Below are 20,095 nucleotides of genomic sequence, written 5' to 3'. Positions count from 1 at the left end.
CACACTTATCTGCTCTGTGTATACTAACTTTAAGATGAACTACTTTTCAAACCTTTTCCCGATGTCCTAGTAATGATTTAAATAATTTATTTCTTTTCATAGGTTACATTCATCTTTTTCTTTAAGGGCTAGCTTCACTGCAACACAGTCATGTACCATTGAGAGCTCTGTATGATAACTGCATATTTTCTATACTCTTACAGATGTGTGAAATGGATAAAAAAATTGCATTTACTGTTCAACCACCAAGTGCAAGCAGAGATCCTTACTTTGTTTTTGCAAGAAAAGTGCAGTTTTCTGCCAACAAGGAGCTGTCAATCAGACGCAGTAAGGCAGTCGTGCAGACGAAACATGCGCCAGAAAATGACATATGGAGAAGGAAGCCACCGGACTTCAGTGTCAGGCTTTACAGATCCCTGCAGCTGCCGAAGCAGACAGCAGAGTATGAAAGGGAAGAGGTGGATACACAGAGCCGGATCAGACTCTGGGAGACAGTGAGTGAGCTCTACAGGATGCAAGGGGAGCTCTTCCCTGACCTCATCGGGAGGAGAGAACCGCCCAATCTGCAGACCAGGTTTCCTCACATTGGCCCCTATGAAGCTAGCCTCATGTTTGTGAAGAACGTCCTCACATTGGCCCCTATGAAGCTAGCCTCATGTTTGTGAAGAACGGAAAGTTTCCCTCTGGGCCATACAAGGACCCAAAACCCCATGATTTCAGACAGGTAAGACACAAGGGCACGAGATGTGCACAAGTGCTAAGAACATAAGCAAGAGAAATTTAAATGTGTGAGTTAAGATTGAAATTTAGCCCATGTATATGATGTGTTAAATACATTTAGGCACTTACAATGTTTTAAGAATCAGGCATTGTTTTACCTCCAAAAGGCTAATTACAACCAATTGTTACGCTGATTAAAATCACTCAATAACTGAAGAAGCAACTGGCAGAACTAGGGTTCTCATTTACGGGGATTTTGATGTAGGGCAGCGCAGCAAGCCCTTCACCAAAGTGAGATGCGCTGTATTTATGCAATAAAGTGCATTCCTGTCCTTTTTTCCTGCGCTAGCACCACTTCAGATGCCTAGCGTCAAGGCATGCACTCTTGCACCATGGTGCAAGGGTGCCTGTGTTGTTGGCAGTATTACTTTGTGCAGGAAGTCAAGTCAAGTCAGAAAATTTATATAGCGCGCTACATACCCAGAGGGTCTCAAGGCGCTTGAAGAAGGAAGGGGAATTATTTGTCAAATATCCACGTTTTAAGTTGCTTTCTGAATGCTAGGTGGTTCTGAGTAAGGCGAAGGTGAGTGGGAAGTGAGTTCCAGGTTTTAGCTGCTAGGTAGGAGAAGGATCTACCTCCCATGGGGGTTTTGTTGATGCGAGGTACAGTGGCAAGGGCTTGGTTGGAGGATCGTAGCTGGCGGGAGGGGGTGTAGAAGGACAGTCGTGTGTTGAGGCATTCGGGTCCGGTTTCGTAGAGTGCTTTGTGTGCGTGGGTAAGGAGCCGGAAGGTAATCCTCTTATTGACGGGGAGCCAGTGGAGGTTTTTCAGGTGATCAGAGATGTGTTCATTGCGCGGGATGTCTAATATGAGCCTGGCTGAAGCGTTCTGGATGCGTTGGAGTTTTTTCTGGAGTTTAGTGGTGGTGCCGGCGTAGAGGGTGTTTCCGTAGTCCAGTCGGCTCGTGACCAGGGCGTGGGTGACTGTTTTTCTAGTTTCGGTGGGGATCCAGCGAAATGTTTTTTTGAGCATGCGAAGAATGTTGAAGCAAGATGAGGAAACGGCGTTGACTTGTCTGTTCATCGAGAGTGAAGAGTCCAGGATGACGCCCAGGTTCCGTGCGTGGTCCGTCGGGATGGGTGCTTTTCCAAGGGTCTCTGGCCACCAAGAGTCGTCCCAGGCGGAGGGGGAGGTGCCTAGGATGAGGACTTCAGTTTTGTCTGAGTTCAGTTTCAGACGGCTGGCTTCATCCATTCTGCTACTTCTTTCATTCCTTCATGCAGGTTGGTTTTGGCAGTGTTAGGGTCTCTGGTGAGTGATAGGATCAGTTGAGTGTCGTCGGCGTAGGAGATGATGTTGAGGTTGTGTTGGCGAGCGATGACCGCGAGGGGGCTCATGTATACGTTGAAGAGGGTGGGGCTGAGTAAAGATCCTTGAGGTACACCGCAGATGACTTCAGTGGCCTCTGACTTGAATGGTGGAAGGCGGACTCTCTGGGTTCTTCCGGTGAGGAACGAGGTGATCCATTCCAGTGCTTTTCCTTGGATTCCGACGTTTCTGAAGCCTTGTAAAAGGGTGCTGTGACAGACCGTGTCGAAGGCTGCGGAGAGGTCGAGGAGGATGAGGGCGACTGTGTCTCCATTGTCCAGTAGAGTTCGAATATCGTCTGTTGCTGCGATGAGGGCGGTTTCAGTGCTGTGTTTGGCTCGGAAGCCGGACAGTGAGGAGTCGAGGGCTTTGTTGGTTTCGAGGAATGCGGCGAGCTGGATGTTGACCGCTTTCTCGATGATTTTGGCCGGGAAAGGAAGGAGTGAGATAGGGCGGTAGTTTTTGAGTTCGGTGGGGTCAGCTGTGGGTTTTTTCAGGAGGGCGCTGAGTTCGGCATGCTTCCAGCTTTCCGGGAAGGTTGCGGAGTTGAAGGAGCAGTTGATGACGTCTCGGAGGTGCGGTGCTATGATGGAGTTTGCTTTGTTAAAGATGTGGTGAGGGCATGGGTCTGTGGGGGATCCTGAGTGAATGGAGTTCATCAGACGGATGGTGTCCTCAGTGGAGATTGGCTTCCAGTCATTGAGGATGTTCAGGGGGGGTGCGGGTCCTGCAGGGGGTAGGGTGGGTTGGTGTTTGGGTTGGTTGTCGAAGCTGTTGTGGATGTCTGCAATTTTGTTGTGGAAGAATAGGGCTAGGGAGTCGCAGAGGGCTTGGGAGGGGGTGATGTCGTTGGAGTTGGCTGAGGGGTTGGTAAATTCCTTGACGATGTTGAATAATTCTTTGCTGTTGTGGGCGTTGGTATCTAGTCGGTCCTTGAAAGCGGCTTTTTTGGCATTCCGGATCAGTTGGTGGTGTATGCGGGTGGCGTTTTTGAAGGCGTCCTTGGTGCTGGTGGTTGGGTCTTTTTTCCAGGCTTTCTCAAGGGATCGACAGAGTTTCTTGGATTTCTTAAGATCCTCGTTGAACCAGGGTGCCTTCTTGCTGCCTAGTTTGATTTGTCGTTTTTTCAGTGGTGCTAGGATGTTTGCGCTGTTGGATAGCCATTGGGTGAGGTTGGTGGCTGCTTGGTCTGGGTTTGAGGAGTGGACTGGGGGGTTTTGAAGAAGAGAAGAGGAGATCTGGTCGATGGTGATTTTATTCCAGTTTCTTTGCAGAGTGGGTTGGGGGTGGTTGTTGGATGTGGGCTTGTTGTAGGTAAAGTGAACGCAGCTGTGGTCAGTCCAGAGGAGAGCTGTGGTGTGGCTGAAGGAGACATGTTTGCTGGAGGTGAAGATAGGGTCGAGTGTGTGACCTGCGATGTGGGTGGGGGTAGTGACGAGTTGTTTAAGTCCGAGGTTGGCGAGGTTGTCTAAAAGGGTGATGGTGTTGCGGTCGTTGTTCTTTTCAAGGTGAAAGTTGAGGTCTCCCAAAAGGATGTAATCTTCGGAGGGGAGCGCGTGTGGAGTGATGAAGTCCATGATGTCTTCACTGAATTGTGCGCGGGGTCCTGGTGGCCTGTAAAGGAGGGTGCCTCTGAGTGTGGTCTTGGGGTCGATGTGGATCTGGAAGTGAAGGTGTTCAGAGTTGGCGAGATTGATGTCTGAGCTGGTTGAGATGCGGATGGATTTCTTATGGACGATAGCGATGCCTCCTCCTGTGTGGCCGGTACGGTCCTTGCGAATGATCTTATAGCCTTCCGGGATGGCGATGGTGATGTCTGGGGCTGAAGAGGCATTCATCCATGTTTCTGTTAGGAAGGCGATGTCCGGAGAAATGCTGTCTAGTAGATTCCAGAGGTCAATGGCGTGCCTGTGGACCGAGCGGGTGTTGAGCAGGATGCATTTTAGGTGGTTGGGGTCGGATGTCTGTTGTGTGTTCGTGGATGAGGTGTTGTTCTTGGTGCTGTCAAACTTGCAGGAGTTGCAGGAGAAGGGTCCATGGGTGTGTCCAGGAGCGGCTTGGACGCAGTTGGGGGAACGGCAGGGGTTGAGGGCTAGGAGGGTGGTGGCATCGTAAGTAATGCGGGAGGGGTGGGCATTACGAGGACCAGGGGGTCTGGCGCTGGGCGCGGTCCAGGCGCGGACGGGCGTAGACGGGCTTACCTTTGGCGCACCTTCGGCGCGGCCGTAGCGCGTGGACGCTGCGCGTGGGGGCATTGGCCATAAATGGAAGATGGAGGGGGCGGAGTGTGGGAGGGTGAGCTGGGAGGCGTTAGCGAAGGGGGAGGGACGGGCTGCAGGCACAACAAAATGGAGGGCTCCCAAACAACAACACGACGCTATGCGAGGGCAAAGTAAATGCACCAAAACAAATGCGATCAGTCAAAACAGCGGCGCTATGCACACAGGTAGCAAATAATATTAAAATTCCTGAGATGGACAACAGCAGTAACAGCACAATACGCCTGAGACAATATCTGCACTAAACTGCTATCAACTACGCTAATGCGGAGCGCTACGCTGGGGAATGGGCGCTTAATCACGAGAGAGTAAAATGCCAAATGAAAGATATTGCCAGTGAATGAATAGTCAGCGCTACGATACCGCAGTGGCGCTTGTAGGTCGGGAGGTGAGCAAGGAGCAACCGCTTCGCAGGGAGTTCAGCTGGTCACAGGGGCTTCTCAGCCGAGTGCTTCCAGATGCTTAGTGGTTGGGAGGGTGAGCTGGGAGGCGTTAGCGAAGGGGGAGGGACGGGCTGCAGGCACAACAAAATGGAGGGCTCCCAAACAACAACACGACGCTATGCGAGGGCAAAGTAAATGCACCAAAACAAATGCGATCAGTCAAAACAGCGGCGCTATGCACACAGGTAGCAAATAATATTAAAATTCCTGAGATGGACAACAGCAGTAACAGCACAATACGCCTGAGACAATATCTGCACTAAACTGCTATCAACTACGCTAATGCGGAGCGCTACGCTGGGGAATGGGTGCTTAATCACGAGAGAGTAAAATGCCAAATGAAAGATATTGCCAGTGAATGAATAGTCAGCGCTACGCTACCGCAGTGGCGCTTGTAGGTCGGGAGGTGAGCAAGGAGCAACCGCTTCGCAGGGAGTTCAGCTGGTCACAGGGGCTTCTCAGCCGAGTGCTTCCAGATGCTTCGTGGGTGGGAGGGTGAGCTGGGAGGCGTTAGCGAAGGGGGAGGGACGGGCTGCAGGCACAACAAAATGGAGGGCTCCCAAACAACAACACGACGCTATGCGAGGGCAAAGTAAATGCACCAAAACAAATGCGATCAGTCAAAACAGCGGCGCTATGCACACAGGTAGCAAATAATATTAAAATTCCTGAGATGGACAACAGCAGTAACAGCACAATACGCCTGAGACAATATCTGCACTAAACTGCTATCAACTACGCTAATGCGGAGCGCTACGCTGGGGAATGGGCGCTTAATCACGAGAGTGAATGAATAGTCAGCGCTACGATACCGCAGTGGCGCTTGTAGGTCGGGAGGTGAGCAAGGAGCAACCGCTTCGCAGGGAGTTCAGCTGGTCACCTTCCTTTAAAAAACAATCCTAAGAGATGTTTATCTCTTTCTATGTGTGCTGCAGAATGCAGATGTCATAGAAAGGGGAAATAAAGAAATATCACCTCTGGAGGCTTAAGGATTTTGTGGTTCCCCAGGTTTACATGCAGTTGTAAATCTTGGGCACCGTCAAAGTCCAAGGGTGTTGCATGGAAACACCCACTGCAACACCCATGTAATGCTTCCCAAACACAGAGTAAGGTAACACAGCGATTCATAGCCACACATTTTGGTTTTGTGTAGTCTCATTGATATTATCTAGTCATTGATACCATCAAGGCGTCCCAAAAAATGGCACTCTGGCGGTGCAAGGGGCTCATAAACATTTCCCTTCAATTTTACATCAACAAAGCCCACTGGAAATCAATTTATCTTCAGCTCTCTTTTCTGTATGATGTGAGAGGTCTCAACTCCAAGAAAGATATATAAAATGTACATATGTGCCATAACAAAAAAAGGTACACTTTGTGGCAAATCCATCATTATTTCACATAGCACAGTGGAGCAAGCCACCATACCATGCTGTGTGAAAGGGCAGAAATGTGCCATATTTAACATGATACAGCGCATTCCTATGCTTTCCTTGCACTGGTGCAAAATGCGCTGCCTAGTGCTAATGCAAGCACCCTTGCTCCATGGTGCAAGGGAGCTTAGGTTGTATATGGGAATTGTTTTGTTTAGCGAGGGGCACCTTCCTGCACAAATACAATCCTCTGAGGCATTTTCCTCTTTCTATATGTGCTGTAAAATGTAGCACGCATAGAAAGAGGAGTCATAAAGATAAAAGATGGGGAGGTGTATCATTTTGCTGCATTCTCAGGTCAACCAGTAATGGTAAATCTGGGAATGCGCCAAAAACATTACAATATGAACATATTGCAATTCTGTCAATCTACCTGGGACTCAGAACCTCTTCATAGGTTGGACTGCAGCCAAATGTGTTTCTGTGACACCACTGAGCAGTGCTTGGAAATGACTTTCTCAAATTATGTATGAGCTCTTATGCAATTCAAAATATAATTTCCAGTTTTGGAGTTACAATAAGGCCTCTTTTAGTGTAAAATTTCATGATTTGATTTCAATATTTTCAAGCACTCGAATGCCCTGGGGCATCTTGGCGCTGCTTTCGGCACAAATAGGTTCCACATGTATATGGACTAGTTGTTAATAGCCACATTTTTGTGACTTCCTGAAGGAGAAAATATTCGGGCTGTCTTTGAGTTCAATGGGAAGGGAGTTCCAAAGTCTTGCTGTTCCTGCAATGAAACTACATCCACCTCACTGAGCTCTTTTTATCCTGGGGATCATAAGGAGTTTGACACTGAAATATCTGAAGGGGCATACTTAAAATCCCCTATCACCACCACAACGTCACTATTAGTCACGTGGTGGCAATAGGGGCTTCGCCCTATTTACAAGGCAGCGTTAAGCCACTTAACGTGGCTTAATGCTGCCTTGTAAATAAGGCATCCTTTCACACTGTACTTAGCGTGAAAGGGGAGGGCAATGGGTCCACCCAGCTAATGCCCTCTCGACGCAAAGTAATGCAAATCAGCATTTTGCACTGCTTTGCATTACTTTTGGCTATTTTGCAGCGCAAAACACATTTTTGCACTAGAAAGTGAATCAGGAAATATCATTTTGTGCTGCCTAGCTACTAATAACCTATTGCAAAATGTTTGACAATCTCACCCCATAGTCTTAAAATGTTATGGAGCAGAATTGCACAGTTTACTGACATTGTGTTTTTTCTCTTAACAACTATCATATCTAATTGTTGTAATAAGATTATACTGTTTGACAAATGTGAGAGAGGTCAGTGAACATATAACACTATTTGTACTGATTCAGAATATTAATAACGAATGTTCATTTACAGTATGAAACTGGCATACCGGATTTTGTCACAACCTACGAAAGAGATCCTTCGGACCTGAAGCTGAAATCACAGGCTTTGAATACAGGTAAATAAATATTTAATGAAATACCCTAAAGAGTCAACAGTGTTACAGACGGCAAATACTTGAACATAGAGAGAAAGAGCACACGCTGCTGCGTTTGAGCTGGATGACGTTGGAGATGTGCGTGTTAGAATCTTCCAAGTAAAAGCAACAGAGAGCCGATGATCCTCATAATCTGATAAGAATGCATTGTTTGCCATTTTAAGTCTCGGAAAATTTGCTTTACGGATTACCTGTTTGACATGTTTCTCTTCAGTACTAGAAAAAGAAAAACTAAGCAGTAACCAAAAAGATAATTAAGCTTTCCCTCTTGTAACTTTGACCAAGGAACAAGGGGCCTCATTTATGAGGCCTTGCGTGAGTTTTGCGCTTCCGATGCGTCACTTTTTGTGACGCATCGGCGGCGTAAAACATGCCTCCTGATGCGCACTATTCACAAAGTGACGCATCTAAGCAGATGCGTCACTTTGTAAACCCCTGCGCTACCTTATACCTGCGTCAGGTATAATCAGGGCCGGCTCTAGGCTCACGGAGGCCCTGAGCAGGGAGTGTAGGTAGGGGGCCCGAGGCCGCCAAATCCCTGCAAGGGGCCGCCACGCAAATATGTATCTAAGGATATATATTGGCGTGGCGGCCCCTGGGGTTTGGCGGCCCTGTGCAGGTGCACAGCTTGCACATGCCTTAGGCCGGCCCTGGTATAATGTATGCAGAGGGTGCGTTCACCCGCAAAAAGCCTTGTGATAGTGACGCAGTGAAATCTATGAGATTTCACTGCGTCACTTTTAGGACGCTGTTGCGTCAAAATCTTGCGCCTGCCTCACAGCAGGCGTAAGACTGACGCAAGCCCTTTCACATGGGGCTTTCCCCATGTGAAAGGAAGCATTGCTGGAGTTGCGTCACTTTTGTGACACACTCCAGCAATGCGTCACTTTTGCGCCTACAGATACGTCAGAAATACTGACGTATCTGTAACTCCTTGCGACATGATGCGTCATATTATAAATATGACGCATCAATCATGTCGCAGGGAGAGCGCAGTGAAAAGTGACGCATCGCTGTTTTCACGCAGCGATGCGTCACTTTTCATAAATGAGGCCCATGGATTTTAATTCAATGAGCTAGCTATTGCTCTTAGTGTAATAGTTTCCATTGTAAAATCCCAGTTGTATTCACAGGAGATTGTTTATTTTACGCATCAGAAATAGTGAAAACAACATAGCAAACACATGGTAAATAAGGTTTATGTTGCTTATTAATTGTCGAATATTGTGGAGACTTCAGTTGCATTTGAGCATAGCTTAGTCAGTAAGATTGTGTGGTGATGGTGGTGGTGGGAGGCAAGCTTCAGCTTTTCCAACAATCACACTTGCCCATCCTATTAAAATACGTTATATGAGAAGCAGGACATGAGGTGGGCTTAAGGGGCAGTGGAAAGAGAAAGGAGTGCAGATTGTTAGAGTTACTTAAAACACAATATTTCTCAAACAAACCAACATTTTTAAGGCATTCGCAACAGAGAGGAGAGAAAGAGTGTGTGTGTGCGTGTGTGATTGTGTGTGTGTGTTTTACCGTCAGTGCTGGCATGTAAAACTCCCAGGTGAAATCCGACAGACACCTAACCATACTGGACTGAAAACACCTGTACCCAACTATTTACTACAGAATATATTTTTAGGTGGGTGTAACACCTCAAACACCCCACCGCCTTAAACTATGCCCCTGTGCACAACATTTAAATAAAATAACCCCAAACAGTCCAGCAATCTCATAATTTACTATGGCCCGAAAAGAACCTGTGGTCAGTGTGGGCTTGAGTATTGTAATAAGAGATGAGGCAACGAGGATGTCAAATTACCACAACGCTAGAGGTAGCAAAAGAGATTAAAAAAAAACTTTGATCCATGATAATCTCATAGAATTTACTCTTGTACCTCCTTCATTGCCTTTGCAGCCTTCCTGCAGTTAGGTCAAGTACTTAGCCTGCACAGACTCAGCATGACAGTGTTTTTCTCATGTACATATTTTCAGTGAGAACAGAGTCTGAAGCTGGATGATGCTCTTGAAAGATTGGACAACTGTTGAGACCGAGGAGCCCTCAATGAAAGATTCTGGAGTGATATAATTACAACTTTCATATTCATGCTGAACCAAGACCAAAGTTCTTCCTTAACTTCAGGAGCTGAAGAGGACTAGCCAATTCAGGAGGGAGTTAAGGAGTGTGAGAAAAAAGCAACAAAGCAGGAGTGTGGAATGGAAGAGGATCATGGAAGTAGGGTAGTGAAGTAGTTGAGACCAGGTGGTGGAAGAATGGAATAACAGTTGAGAATTAGACCAGGAAGAAGATTTGTGGTGGAGACAACGTTCAGATAAAGGAAAAGTTGAGGAGTGGCAGAGAAGAAGAGCAGGAATAGCAAGAGCAGAGGGGTAGCAGGCAGAAGGGTGGAGGAGTGGTGGGGAGGGGAGAAAAAATGATAGAGCCAGGGAGCAAGTGGGAAATGAAAATAGCACCACTGGTGCCAAAAGATGGCATGCACTGGGGGAGTGCCACTAAGCTCATGTGACCAAGTACGATGGAGGTGCTGGGGCAGGTTAAAGGAAGGAAGGAGTCAATAGCTTCAGAAATGCGAGGAGCAAAAAACAAACTGAAGGAAGAGAGTACCAAACCAAGGTACACACATGGGAAGCCTGCAAATGAGAAAAATAAGCAATTTTAGAGAACCACACTACACCACACTCAAATATGCTTTGTGGTTAGAGGTCTGTGTTTTAATTAGAAAAGTTTTTGTACACTGCTCCCGTTTGATCACTGTGTAAATAGAACAACGCCTTGACATGTGCCAATGTAGGCTATTGTGCGAGGACAGTTTCACATAATTCTAATACTTGATGTCAGAAGACAGTCCACAGGGCCTCAGGGCAAACATGGGTTACTGGCCCAGTCATGAGGTTTGAGGTCTTTTACTCCTGATGTCCCCGGGCCCAGCGTATTATGGATTCTGGGTAATGGGGACAATTGCCCCTTCTGCCTTTGGCTCTCGGTTGTGCATCCACACCCTCCTCAACCAAGGACACACCCCAGTCCTGATCCTATTCGACAGTGTCTCCCACCGATCACTCACCACCAGACTCCACAACGCCGGCATGCAGGGAACCGCCCTCATCTGGCTCCGCTCCATCCTCACCGGCAGAACCCAAAGAATCCAACTGCTTCCCTTCCTCTTCAAACCCAAAGAAATCAACTGCAGAGTACCCCAAGGATTATCGCTCAGTCTCATGCTCTTCACATCTACATGGCCTCACTTGCTGCCATGTCAGACAGCAGAGACTCAGCATAGTATCCTTCGCCGATGACACCCAGCTCATCCTCTCTCTCACCAATGACCCCATCACCACCAGACTCAACTTCAAGGAAGGAATGACAGATGTCACATCCTGGATGAGCAGTAGCTGCCTGAAGCTCAACTCAGAGAAGAAAGAGGCCCTCATCCTCGGACCCTCCCCCTCCGCGTAGGACAACACCTGGTGGCCCACCACCCTTGGCAGCCACCTCAACCCTACGGACCATGCCAGAAACCTCAGCATCATACTTGACTCCTCCCTCTCCATGGCCCGACAGGTCAATGCCGTCGCCTCTACCTGCTTAAACACCCTCTGCATCCTCTTCAAGACCTTCAAATGGATCCCCCCGAATCAAGGAAGGCCGTCACCCACGCACTCATAACCAGGGGACTGGACTACGGAAACACCCTCTACGCCGGGATCAACAAGTCTCTGCTCCGCTAACTCCAGACCATACAGAACACCACAGCTAGACTTCTCCATGGAATCCCTCTACATGAACACATCACCCAACACCTGCGTAACCACCACTGGCTCCCCATTGAGAAGAGAGTAACTTTCAAGATACTCACCCATAACTACAAATACCTCCACAACACCGGACCTCAATATCTTAATGACAGAATCTCCTTCTATGTACCCAAGAACTTTCGATCGGCTGACCTCACCTTCACCATACCCCCGCACATCCGCAGAGCAAGAACAGCTGGAAGAACCTTCTCCTAAATCACGGCCAAGACCTGGAACGAGCTGCTGATCAACATCAGATGCACCCCCACACTGCACATCTTCAGGAAGACCCACAAGACCTGGCTCTTTGACTGACCGGAGCTGCTCTCCCAGCGCCTTGAGACCCTCATGGATGAGTAGTGCGCTTAATAATTCCCTGACTGATTGATTGATTGATCGTGTGGTCCAAGCAATCCAAAGGCTGCTTCGGGTGTTTGTGGGCACAGGATAGTGAACACAGGCTCAATACTCAAAATGCACACAGTATCAGCAGTAATAAAATATTAACCAGCCAAATACTCACTTTAAAGAAAAAATAGAAGTATTTTATGTTCTACCTCTATCGACACAAAGGAAAAATATGACATTCACAAACAATCACACAATTCCCTGAGGATGGGGCTCTAGTATTTCTCTGGTGAATCCCAGTCCTACTCCCATGCCGCATTAGCAATAGTGGTTAATCCCTATTCAAAAGGAGTTCCCACAAGGCCGACAGGCCTGATATCAGTCTTTTTTTTTCTTTCTTTTTTTTAATCCTCATTTGCCTTCTCACCGCCCAGCTCTCAACGATACCGCCCTTGGGCTGTTAATCTCATATATTGACTTCTGCTATAGAGGAGGGGCCTTGCCACGCTGTTTAGAGTCCGTACCCTCCTCCGGGCATCGCCCCTTAAGTTGTTTGGACGGAGGGACCATCTCCAAAACGTAACCACCCTTTCCTCAGGTCTTCCCCTAGCCAGGGAGAACTAAAAGCCAACCGAGATAAGAGAAAGCTTAATCATGGGACTTGCATCAAAAACTTGCCACCATCCCCTTCACGAAAAGCATAACAAAAAGGGAGTCCAAAATCGATATCTTTTTTTATGCTGATCCGTAATATCCAGTTTGGCAATGGCTCCCATAGATCTTATCCAGTCCAATTCTGTTGGGGACACCGCCGAGACCCACAGTTTGCAAATCTCTCTCCGAGCCAACAATATAGCATAAAACAAAAGTTTGGCAATATCATCTGTGCGCTTACCTTGCAAATCCAGTCTCCCCATCATGACAAATTCAGGGCTTACCTTGATCTGCAGGCCAAGAGCTGTTGACAGATTCGTACACACAGCTTCCCAGAATTCTTTTATCGCTGGGCAATACACAAACATGTGAAGGTCATCTTCCTTGGGGCTCTTGCATTTAGGGCACACCGCCAAACCACCCGGGTTGAATTTCGAGAGTCTTCTAGGAGACCAATATGCCCTGTGAATTGTAAACAGATGGTTCCTCCTTAAATTTGCGGGTTTAACTATTTTATATAGCATAGACATTGTTACTTGCCATAGATCTTCTGTAGCAATCTCCGGCAAACACTCTCCCCACAAGGGCTCAGGCAGTGTAAATGGACCATCTTCCATCTCCAATATTCCTCAATACCACAGCGACACTTCTTTTTTGAACTCTGGTTCTAACATCAGCTTCTCTTTAAGATCATTATGGAGACGAACTAAATTTTCATTTCCTGTTGCCCAGCTCTGTATCTGAAGGTACTTGAACCTGGAAAATCTCCGACCCCATTCCTGTTCGCAATATCCCCATGGAACCAGCTTGCCCTCTGGAAATAAATCTTCCCACCTCTGAGGCCCATCCACTCTCAATTCTTTTGCCTGGGCATCCTTAGACCACAAGGGGGACCCTGGTGTGTCCCAAATCGGGGCCATAAAGCTGTAGTAAGGAATTTTTAATACCCTCCTGATTTTAAACCAGACCTCGGCTAGATCTCTTAAAACTCTTAACCTGATCTTCTTGAAATATTTTGGATCAGCAAATTTATACATAAACCCATTCTGCTTAAAATTAGCCATTCTAAGCAGCACAGCCAACAGTTTCCCTATAACTGAACTCCCCGGAGTGCCCAAAAGCATTCAACAGTTTTTCAACACAAAAGCCCATTAGTAAATCTGAAACTACGGAGCCGCTAGCCCTCCCTTCAGAAGTTTCCTCCTAATCTTCTTCCACGAAAGATGGGACCCTCTGGAAGCCCAAATAAACGAACCAATCTCACTCTGAAGTCTAGAAAAACAGTCTTTCTCAAATAATGGCGGCAGCGAATCAAACAAAAAAGTTATCTTTGGCAAGATCATCATCTTCACCAAATTCACACGCCCAAACAGCGATAAAGGCAGATGTCCCCTACCTCGCAGAACAGCAGTGATCTCCTTCTTCACTCTATGAAAATTGACTTTAGTAAGCTCCCGTATATCGTGTGTTATCCTCACCCCTAAATAAAGCATCTCCAATTTGCAGGCTATACCCTCAGGATTTAAATTCCAAGACATAACCTCTGTCTTGTCCTCGTTTATGAGATAACCTGATACAGCCCCAAACTCCTTTGTTAGTTTAACTAAGCAATGCATCGACTGTTGTAGCTTGGGGGTTAAAATAATTATGTCGTCGGCGTATAGCCCTATCTTCCTGAACCAACCCTCAAATTCGAACAGGGCAATCCTCTCATCTGCTCTAATCATGCAGGCTAAGGGCTCGATGTAAAGATCGAATAAAAGAGGGGAGAGGGGAGAGGGGACACCCTTGTCTCGTCCCTCTCATAATTGGCACTAGCTCAGTTAATGTCCCGTTGACTAACACCCGGGACGTAGGAGAGTGGTATAATGAGGCAAGGGCAGTACTAAAATTTAAACCCAGCTTAAGGTGCTTTATCAAGGCCTGTAGATACACCCAATTCACCCGATCAAACGCCTTGGCGGCGTCCAAAGCTATGACCGCCAAGGGAACATCATAAGCCGAGGCCACATCTATACTACCAATAAGAGAGAAAGTTAGTTCCTTCCAGTATCTGCCCTTGATAAATCCTTTCTGATCTTCATGAACTAACTGGAAGATAACTTTACTCAACCTGTCTGCCATGATATAGGCCTGTATGAATCCAAATACTTTGGCAATTTACCTGGCTTAGGTATTAATATGATATTCGCCTCATTCCATGAGGGAGGCAAGGAAGCCTTACCCAAAAAACCTCATTAAATAACTGAGGTACAAAAGGCGCTAAAATATCTATCAGCACCTTGTAAACTTTCGCTGGAAGCCCATCGGGCCCTGGTGCTTTCCCCCTCTTCACCTGTTTAATCACAGCTACAACTTCTGCCTGCGATATCTCCTGATTCAAAACCTCCTGAAAGTCATCGGACAGCGGCTTCACCACCTCAAGCCACCGCTCTACTGCCTCAACATCAGGTCTCAAATCCTCCTTATAAACTTTCACAAAATACCTGTGAAAAGCTTCCGCTATGCCCTTACTATCTGTGACCAAACGGTCTGACTATCCCTCCCTCACTTCCTTTATCAAATTCCGTACACGATCCTTTCTCGCCTTCCAGGCTAGCAATTTGCTACTCCCCTCCCCATACTCAAAATGTGCCAGTTGACTAGCATCCCATTTCTCCTTGACACTTTGACTTAAAACAGCCACTAACTCTGCTTTTAACTCAGCCAACTCATCCAAGATCCTCGCCTCAACCTCAGGGCCACCTAAGCTCACAATATCCGCCTGCCGCTGACGAATTTTCTTTTCCAACTCCGCAACTCTGCCAAAGTATACTTTCCTCTTTTTAGCTCCCTATGTCGTAAAAAAGCTTTACATGTATCCCAAACAGTCTCTATCTTTGCTGACCCCAAATTCTTGTCTAGAAAAACTTCAATCTCCTTATGCAAACTGACTAAAGCTTCCTGATCGTAGAGGACCGTGCGTTCCAACCTCCAGGATGAACCTGTTAAACCATTCTCAATTTTTAATGACAACGTGATAGCTGAATGATCCGAGAGATGTGCCCTTACATGAGCTACCTGTGCCACACAATGGATCAGTCTGGAGTCTATCAAAAAGTAGTCTATTCGGGATTTGTGCCTATACTTTTTATTATAAAAAGTATAACCAGGTAAGTGGCCAGACCTCCGTCTCCAGATATCGCACAATCCTGACTGAGCCATCATTACCTTAACTCTATTAGACATTTTAGTGTTCACCAAAGCCCCACTTTTTTCCAATCGATCCAACTTATGATCCACACTGTGTTAAAATCACCTGCCATGATGATTTTCCCAGAGAAGCTTAAAACTTCCCTGGCCAGCTCATCCAAAGGCCCAACATCATCTTGATTCGGACCGTAATATCCAATGATGGTATACAGTTGACCCGATATCCTTAAACTAACCATCAGCCATCTACCTCTAACATCTGCAGCTTCACCCTCTACTGAACACTCTACCCCTTGTCTGATCAAAACTGTCACTCCTTTCGTAACCGCCAATTGAGGAGTATAAAACGCATGCACCACCCAACGCTGAGTCGAAAAGAGTTCTCTACTCTCCGCCCCCGTTAGGTGGGTCTCCTGCAAAATTATAATTTGAGCTAAAGAGTCCCTCAAATATTTTAAAATTAAAGCCCTCCTTGGTTCAATTACCCCCACTCATCGCAGACCCAGCAACCAACCTCGTACCGCCTAGCGGAAAGAAAACTCCTGAGGACTTTTTCACATTTTCCCCCCTTACCCTCACCCCCCCACCCTTCTACCCCCCCAGCCCTCCCCCACCCTGGAAGCCGCTTGGCCGCAGTGCGCTTTATTAAGTTTCTTTTTCATTTCATTTCATTTCATTTCATTTCAAACCCAACCAAGTTACCTATGGCCTTATCCTAGGCCCTTTAGGTGTCTGCAGCGGACGGTGAACGGTACCTTATAACTAAATTGAAAAATTAAAACATAAGTGCTCCTGCACGGCATTTAATCTGCCAGTTTAACACAACCTTAACCACACTTACTACAACTTTTCCATCTGGCACTGCTCCAGAAATCTATCTACATCCTCAACGAACCAAAAAGAATGCATTTTATTATTCCACATAACTTTTAAAAAAGCCGGGAATTTCAATTGCACAGTGGCTCCCAAACTCCTCAAAGGTTCAATCCGCTTACCTAGCTCCCACTGCCTGTTCACTGTTGCAGGTGACAGATCCGACCTTACCTCTACTTTCACTCCGTCAACCATAATAGCACTTTTTTTAAGAGCAGCCGCCAAAATGTCCTCCTTCAAGTTATAGGTAAAAAAATGTATCAAAATTTTCCTAGGTTTAGAACGATTGGGGTTCAACCTGAAGGGATCACGATGTATCCTCTCAATATCCGTTAAAATTTGATCCTCTGTTTCTTGTAACTGCAGCTCGGTTTTCAATAGCTGTACTACAAATTTTCTTATGTCAGATCCTTCCTTGCCCTCCGGCAACTTCAAAAGTTTAAAATAATTTTTTCATTGCATGTTCTCCAATCTTTCCAACCTTTCCGCCTGCACCCTTTCCTTAAAGCTGATATCCTCTAGCTCCTTACTGTTGTCCAACACTTTCTCACAAATATCTTTGACCTCAGCCTCCAATGCTGCTGTACGGGAGCTCAACTCGTCAAATTTGGTCTCCAATAGGCTACATGCAGCCCTGATCCCTTCCTGATTTAACTTAGAGACCTCGAAACCTTTGTGCATATCTATATTTAACTTCTTTAGGAGAGCAATAACCGGAAGGTCAGAGTCCTCTTGCTCTGGGACACCCCCCAACACATTCTCGCTGGAACCACTTGCAAAATTGAGCTTATCCTCTTCCTTCACTGCACAAAGCTGAGCTGGTGCTGTGCCCTCAGTTACCGAGAGCCCCTCAGGAGGTGGGGAAATTTCATCTGCAGATGAGATCAAATGCTCTATACTCCCCTCTGTATTTCCGGCTGAATCCGCATACTTCAGGGCGCCTTGATCCTCCCCCTCCATATCTGTGGCCAGGACTTGATACCTATTAGAACTTAAAAGATTTGACCAGCCCCCCAAATTAGCCTCCACAGAGGCCTGACAAGAAACCTGGAGCCCCCCTCTAAACAGGGATCTACTTGGACTGTCTGATTGCACTTGAGTGACTCCAAGGATAATGTTGGGGCAAGGGGCGACTCTCTCTTCAGGATCAAAGTTTTGGCAGGCTTTTTAAAGAAAGAGGTAAGGGAGGGGGTAATTTTCACTTTCCGCTCAGATAAGCCTGTCTTGCCAGACTTATTACACCTTCCACCCTGCTTAACGTACTTCTTAACCGTACTCCTAGGCTTAACTCCTAAACTGCCCTCCAACTTATTGCTGAGTGTGTTGCTGGGTGTGCCTGCGTCTTTAGCTGACAGCTTATCACCTCCCGCTCCCCTCCCGGCACTCCTCAAGGTGTATCTAGAGGCCTCTGGGTTAATTTTGTTTTTGTTCTTACAAATAATGCCCACAGTTAAACCATCAGCCCCTCCTTTAACTCCCTTACCTCCACTGTTGTCGGCAGAGTGGAAGCCTGGGGGATGCTTCCCTCCTGTTTCACCCGGAACTTTAAGCTCCCTGCCTCTGCCTGAAACCCCCCCGCCACGAAACAAAATTCTTGAGGTGGCACGCCGGCCTCTCCCAACCTCCGCTGCTGCTCTGCTCCAGCAGAGCTCCGTCTCCGCTGTTTGCTCCGCCTCCGCCTCCTCCTGACTCGGCGAGCTCTCCTGACCCCGAGCCGCCTTACACTGCAGAAATCACGCCCGGACCCCTGCTCCGCTCCAAAGTACACTAACTCAGTAGACTCAGCCTTCACCTAACTTTCCCTGCCATTCACGCCACGCGCAGGCTGCTTCCTTCGTTCTGCACCGCCACCGCCTTCACAGAGACCCGCGACCCGCACCTAGCCGGCCGCCATGCTTTCCACCGCAGGGCAAGTTTGTCCTGATATCAGTCTTACCTGCATCGGCAGGCATGAAGCATTTGAAGTTTCTGAGCACACCCCATCTGCATGCACTTGAAGTGGCTACAGCTGAGTTCAGGTGAGTCTGCTGCACACAGCCCATGCAGTTGCACTCAGTGGGTCCAGAGTCCCTCACTCGTGGGCACGCTTCCGAAGTGGCCAGAGGTTCACTGTGGATCCTACTGCGGGATAAGTGTCTGGCTCATAGTCCGGTGTGAGGTGGTTGCGATGATCCTATTGCAGCTCCTTCGCATCGGTGATGGTGCACAGGTGCTCCCAGAGCATCCTCACTTTTCCGGCAGGGGTGTTGCAAGGGTAAACAACCTTTACAACGCAACTTTTACATCGCAGAGCCTTTACAACGCAACCATTACAACGCAAACTATTACAACGCATTGCTCTGGGGGGCGCTCTAGCATAGGGAATAGGTTAATTTACTATCCAATAACCTTCCCTAGTGTCCACGGGGACTGGAGTTGGAATAGTAAATTAAACTATTCACTATCCAGCACCCCAAAGCACTATGCGTTGTAATGGACTGCGTTGTAATACTTGCGTTGTACAGGCATGCGATGTAAAAGCATGCGTTGTAATGTCATACATCCGTTGCAAGTCAGGTCTCAGTACTTGATGCTTCTGGTGACCCCCCTCTAGCATTCAGGGTCACCGTACCTCACAGTACATAGGCTCCCACCTGATCACCATGGTGAAATTCTCAGCAGCGTCACCTCCAGACATAAAGGGTTCTGCCTGGTTACTACACAAGGCTATGGTCTTTGTCACATGGCAGTCTTTTTCCCAGCACCTTCTGTTGGCATACAGGGCCACTGATTCTTTACTACACATGGGCTTCGGCCCAGTCAACGCAGCTCGGCACATGGTTGACTTCAAGGTGGCCGTCCTCTGGCATACAGGGGTTGACAACTCTGTCAAACACACAGGCAATGACCCAATCAGTGCATCAGCCATATCCTCACATCTCACAGAGGAAGTCCTCTTGACAGGGCTTCCCACTGGTCCTCGCTCCCGCCAATGATCTCTTCCTCTTGGGGTCCACTGGTCTTGGCAAGCAGGCAGGCGCTAGTGCTCCAGGCTCCTGGGCAAGTAGTCTTGGATTCACTTGTGATGTCCCCTCATCCAGTAAGGAGACTAGCAAGCCTTAGCCCCAGCCCTGGTCACGGGTAGTAGTCTTGCAGACTTTTCCTTCGTCACGCAGCCTATCCGGCTGTAAACACCCCTTCTTTAGTCCATTTTCAGACACCAAATGTAATTTAGGGCCAGAATCTTTAAAGTTTTAGGTTGGGCGTCTGCTTCTTTTGAAGTATCTACTCTTTTGCCCTGTGTTCCTCTTGAAAACCAGTCTGTCACAGAGGGAACAACTCCAAAGCTGATTGTCTCTCAACACAGGCCATGGGAGTGACTAGAATTTACACCTCGCTGGCAGTCACAGTGTTATGCTCATCAAACTTTTAGCCCACGTCCCCTAGCCCTATTCTTTATGATTCGCTTATCAGCCCCATCTCCTTCCTGAGATGTGCCTAGGCGCCTTCCTGATGAC

The 20,095-nt window shown here is 47.4% G+C and overlaps 1 protein-coding gene across 1 annotated transcript in view; it reads left to right on the top strand.

Annotated features, from left to right (window-relative positions):
• The window catches only part of C10H7orf78 (chromosome 10 C7orf78 homolog), a 126,932-nt gene that overhangs the window by 42,782 nt on the left and 64,055 nt on the right, over nt 1–20,095 (top strand). The window contains exons 2-4 of the mRNA XM_078664422.1: nt 204–584; nt 632–724; nt 7,601–7,685. Of these exons, the coding sequence (XP_078520548.1) occupies nt 204–584; nt 632–724; nt 7,601–7,685 (559 nt within the window). The remainder of the gene's footprint in view (nt 1–203; nt 585–631; nt 725–7,600; nt 7,686–20,095) is intronic.

This window comes from Lissotriton helveticus, chromosome 10 (genome assembly GCF_964261635.1).
Source record: "Lissotriton helveticus chromosome 10, aLisHel1.1, whole genome shotgun sequence".
Classification (NCBI taxonomy): Eukaryota; Metazoa; Chordata; class Amphibia; order Caudata; family Salamandridae; genus Lissotriton; species Lissotriton helveticus.
This window is presented reverse-complemented; position numbering and strand designations above follow the sequence as displayed.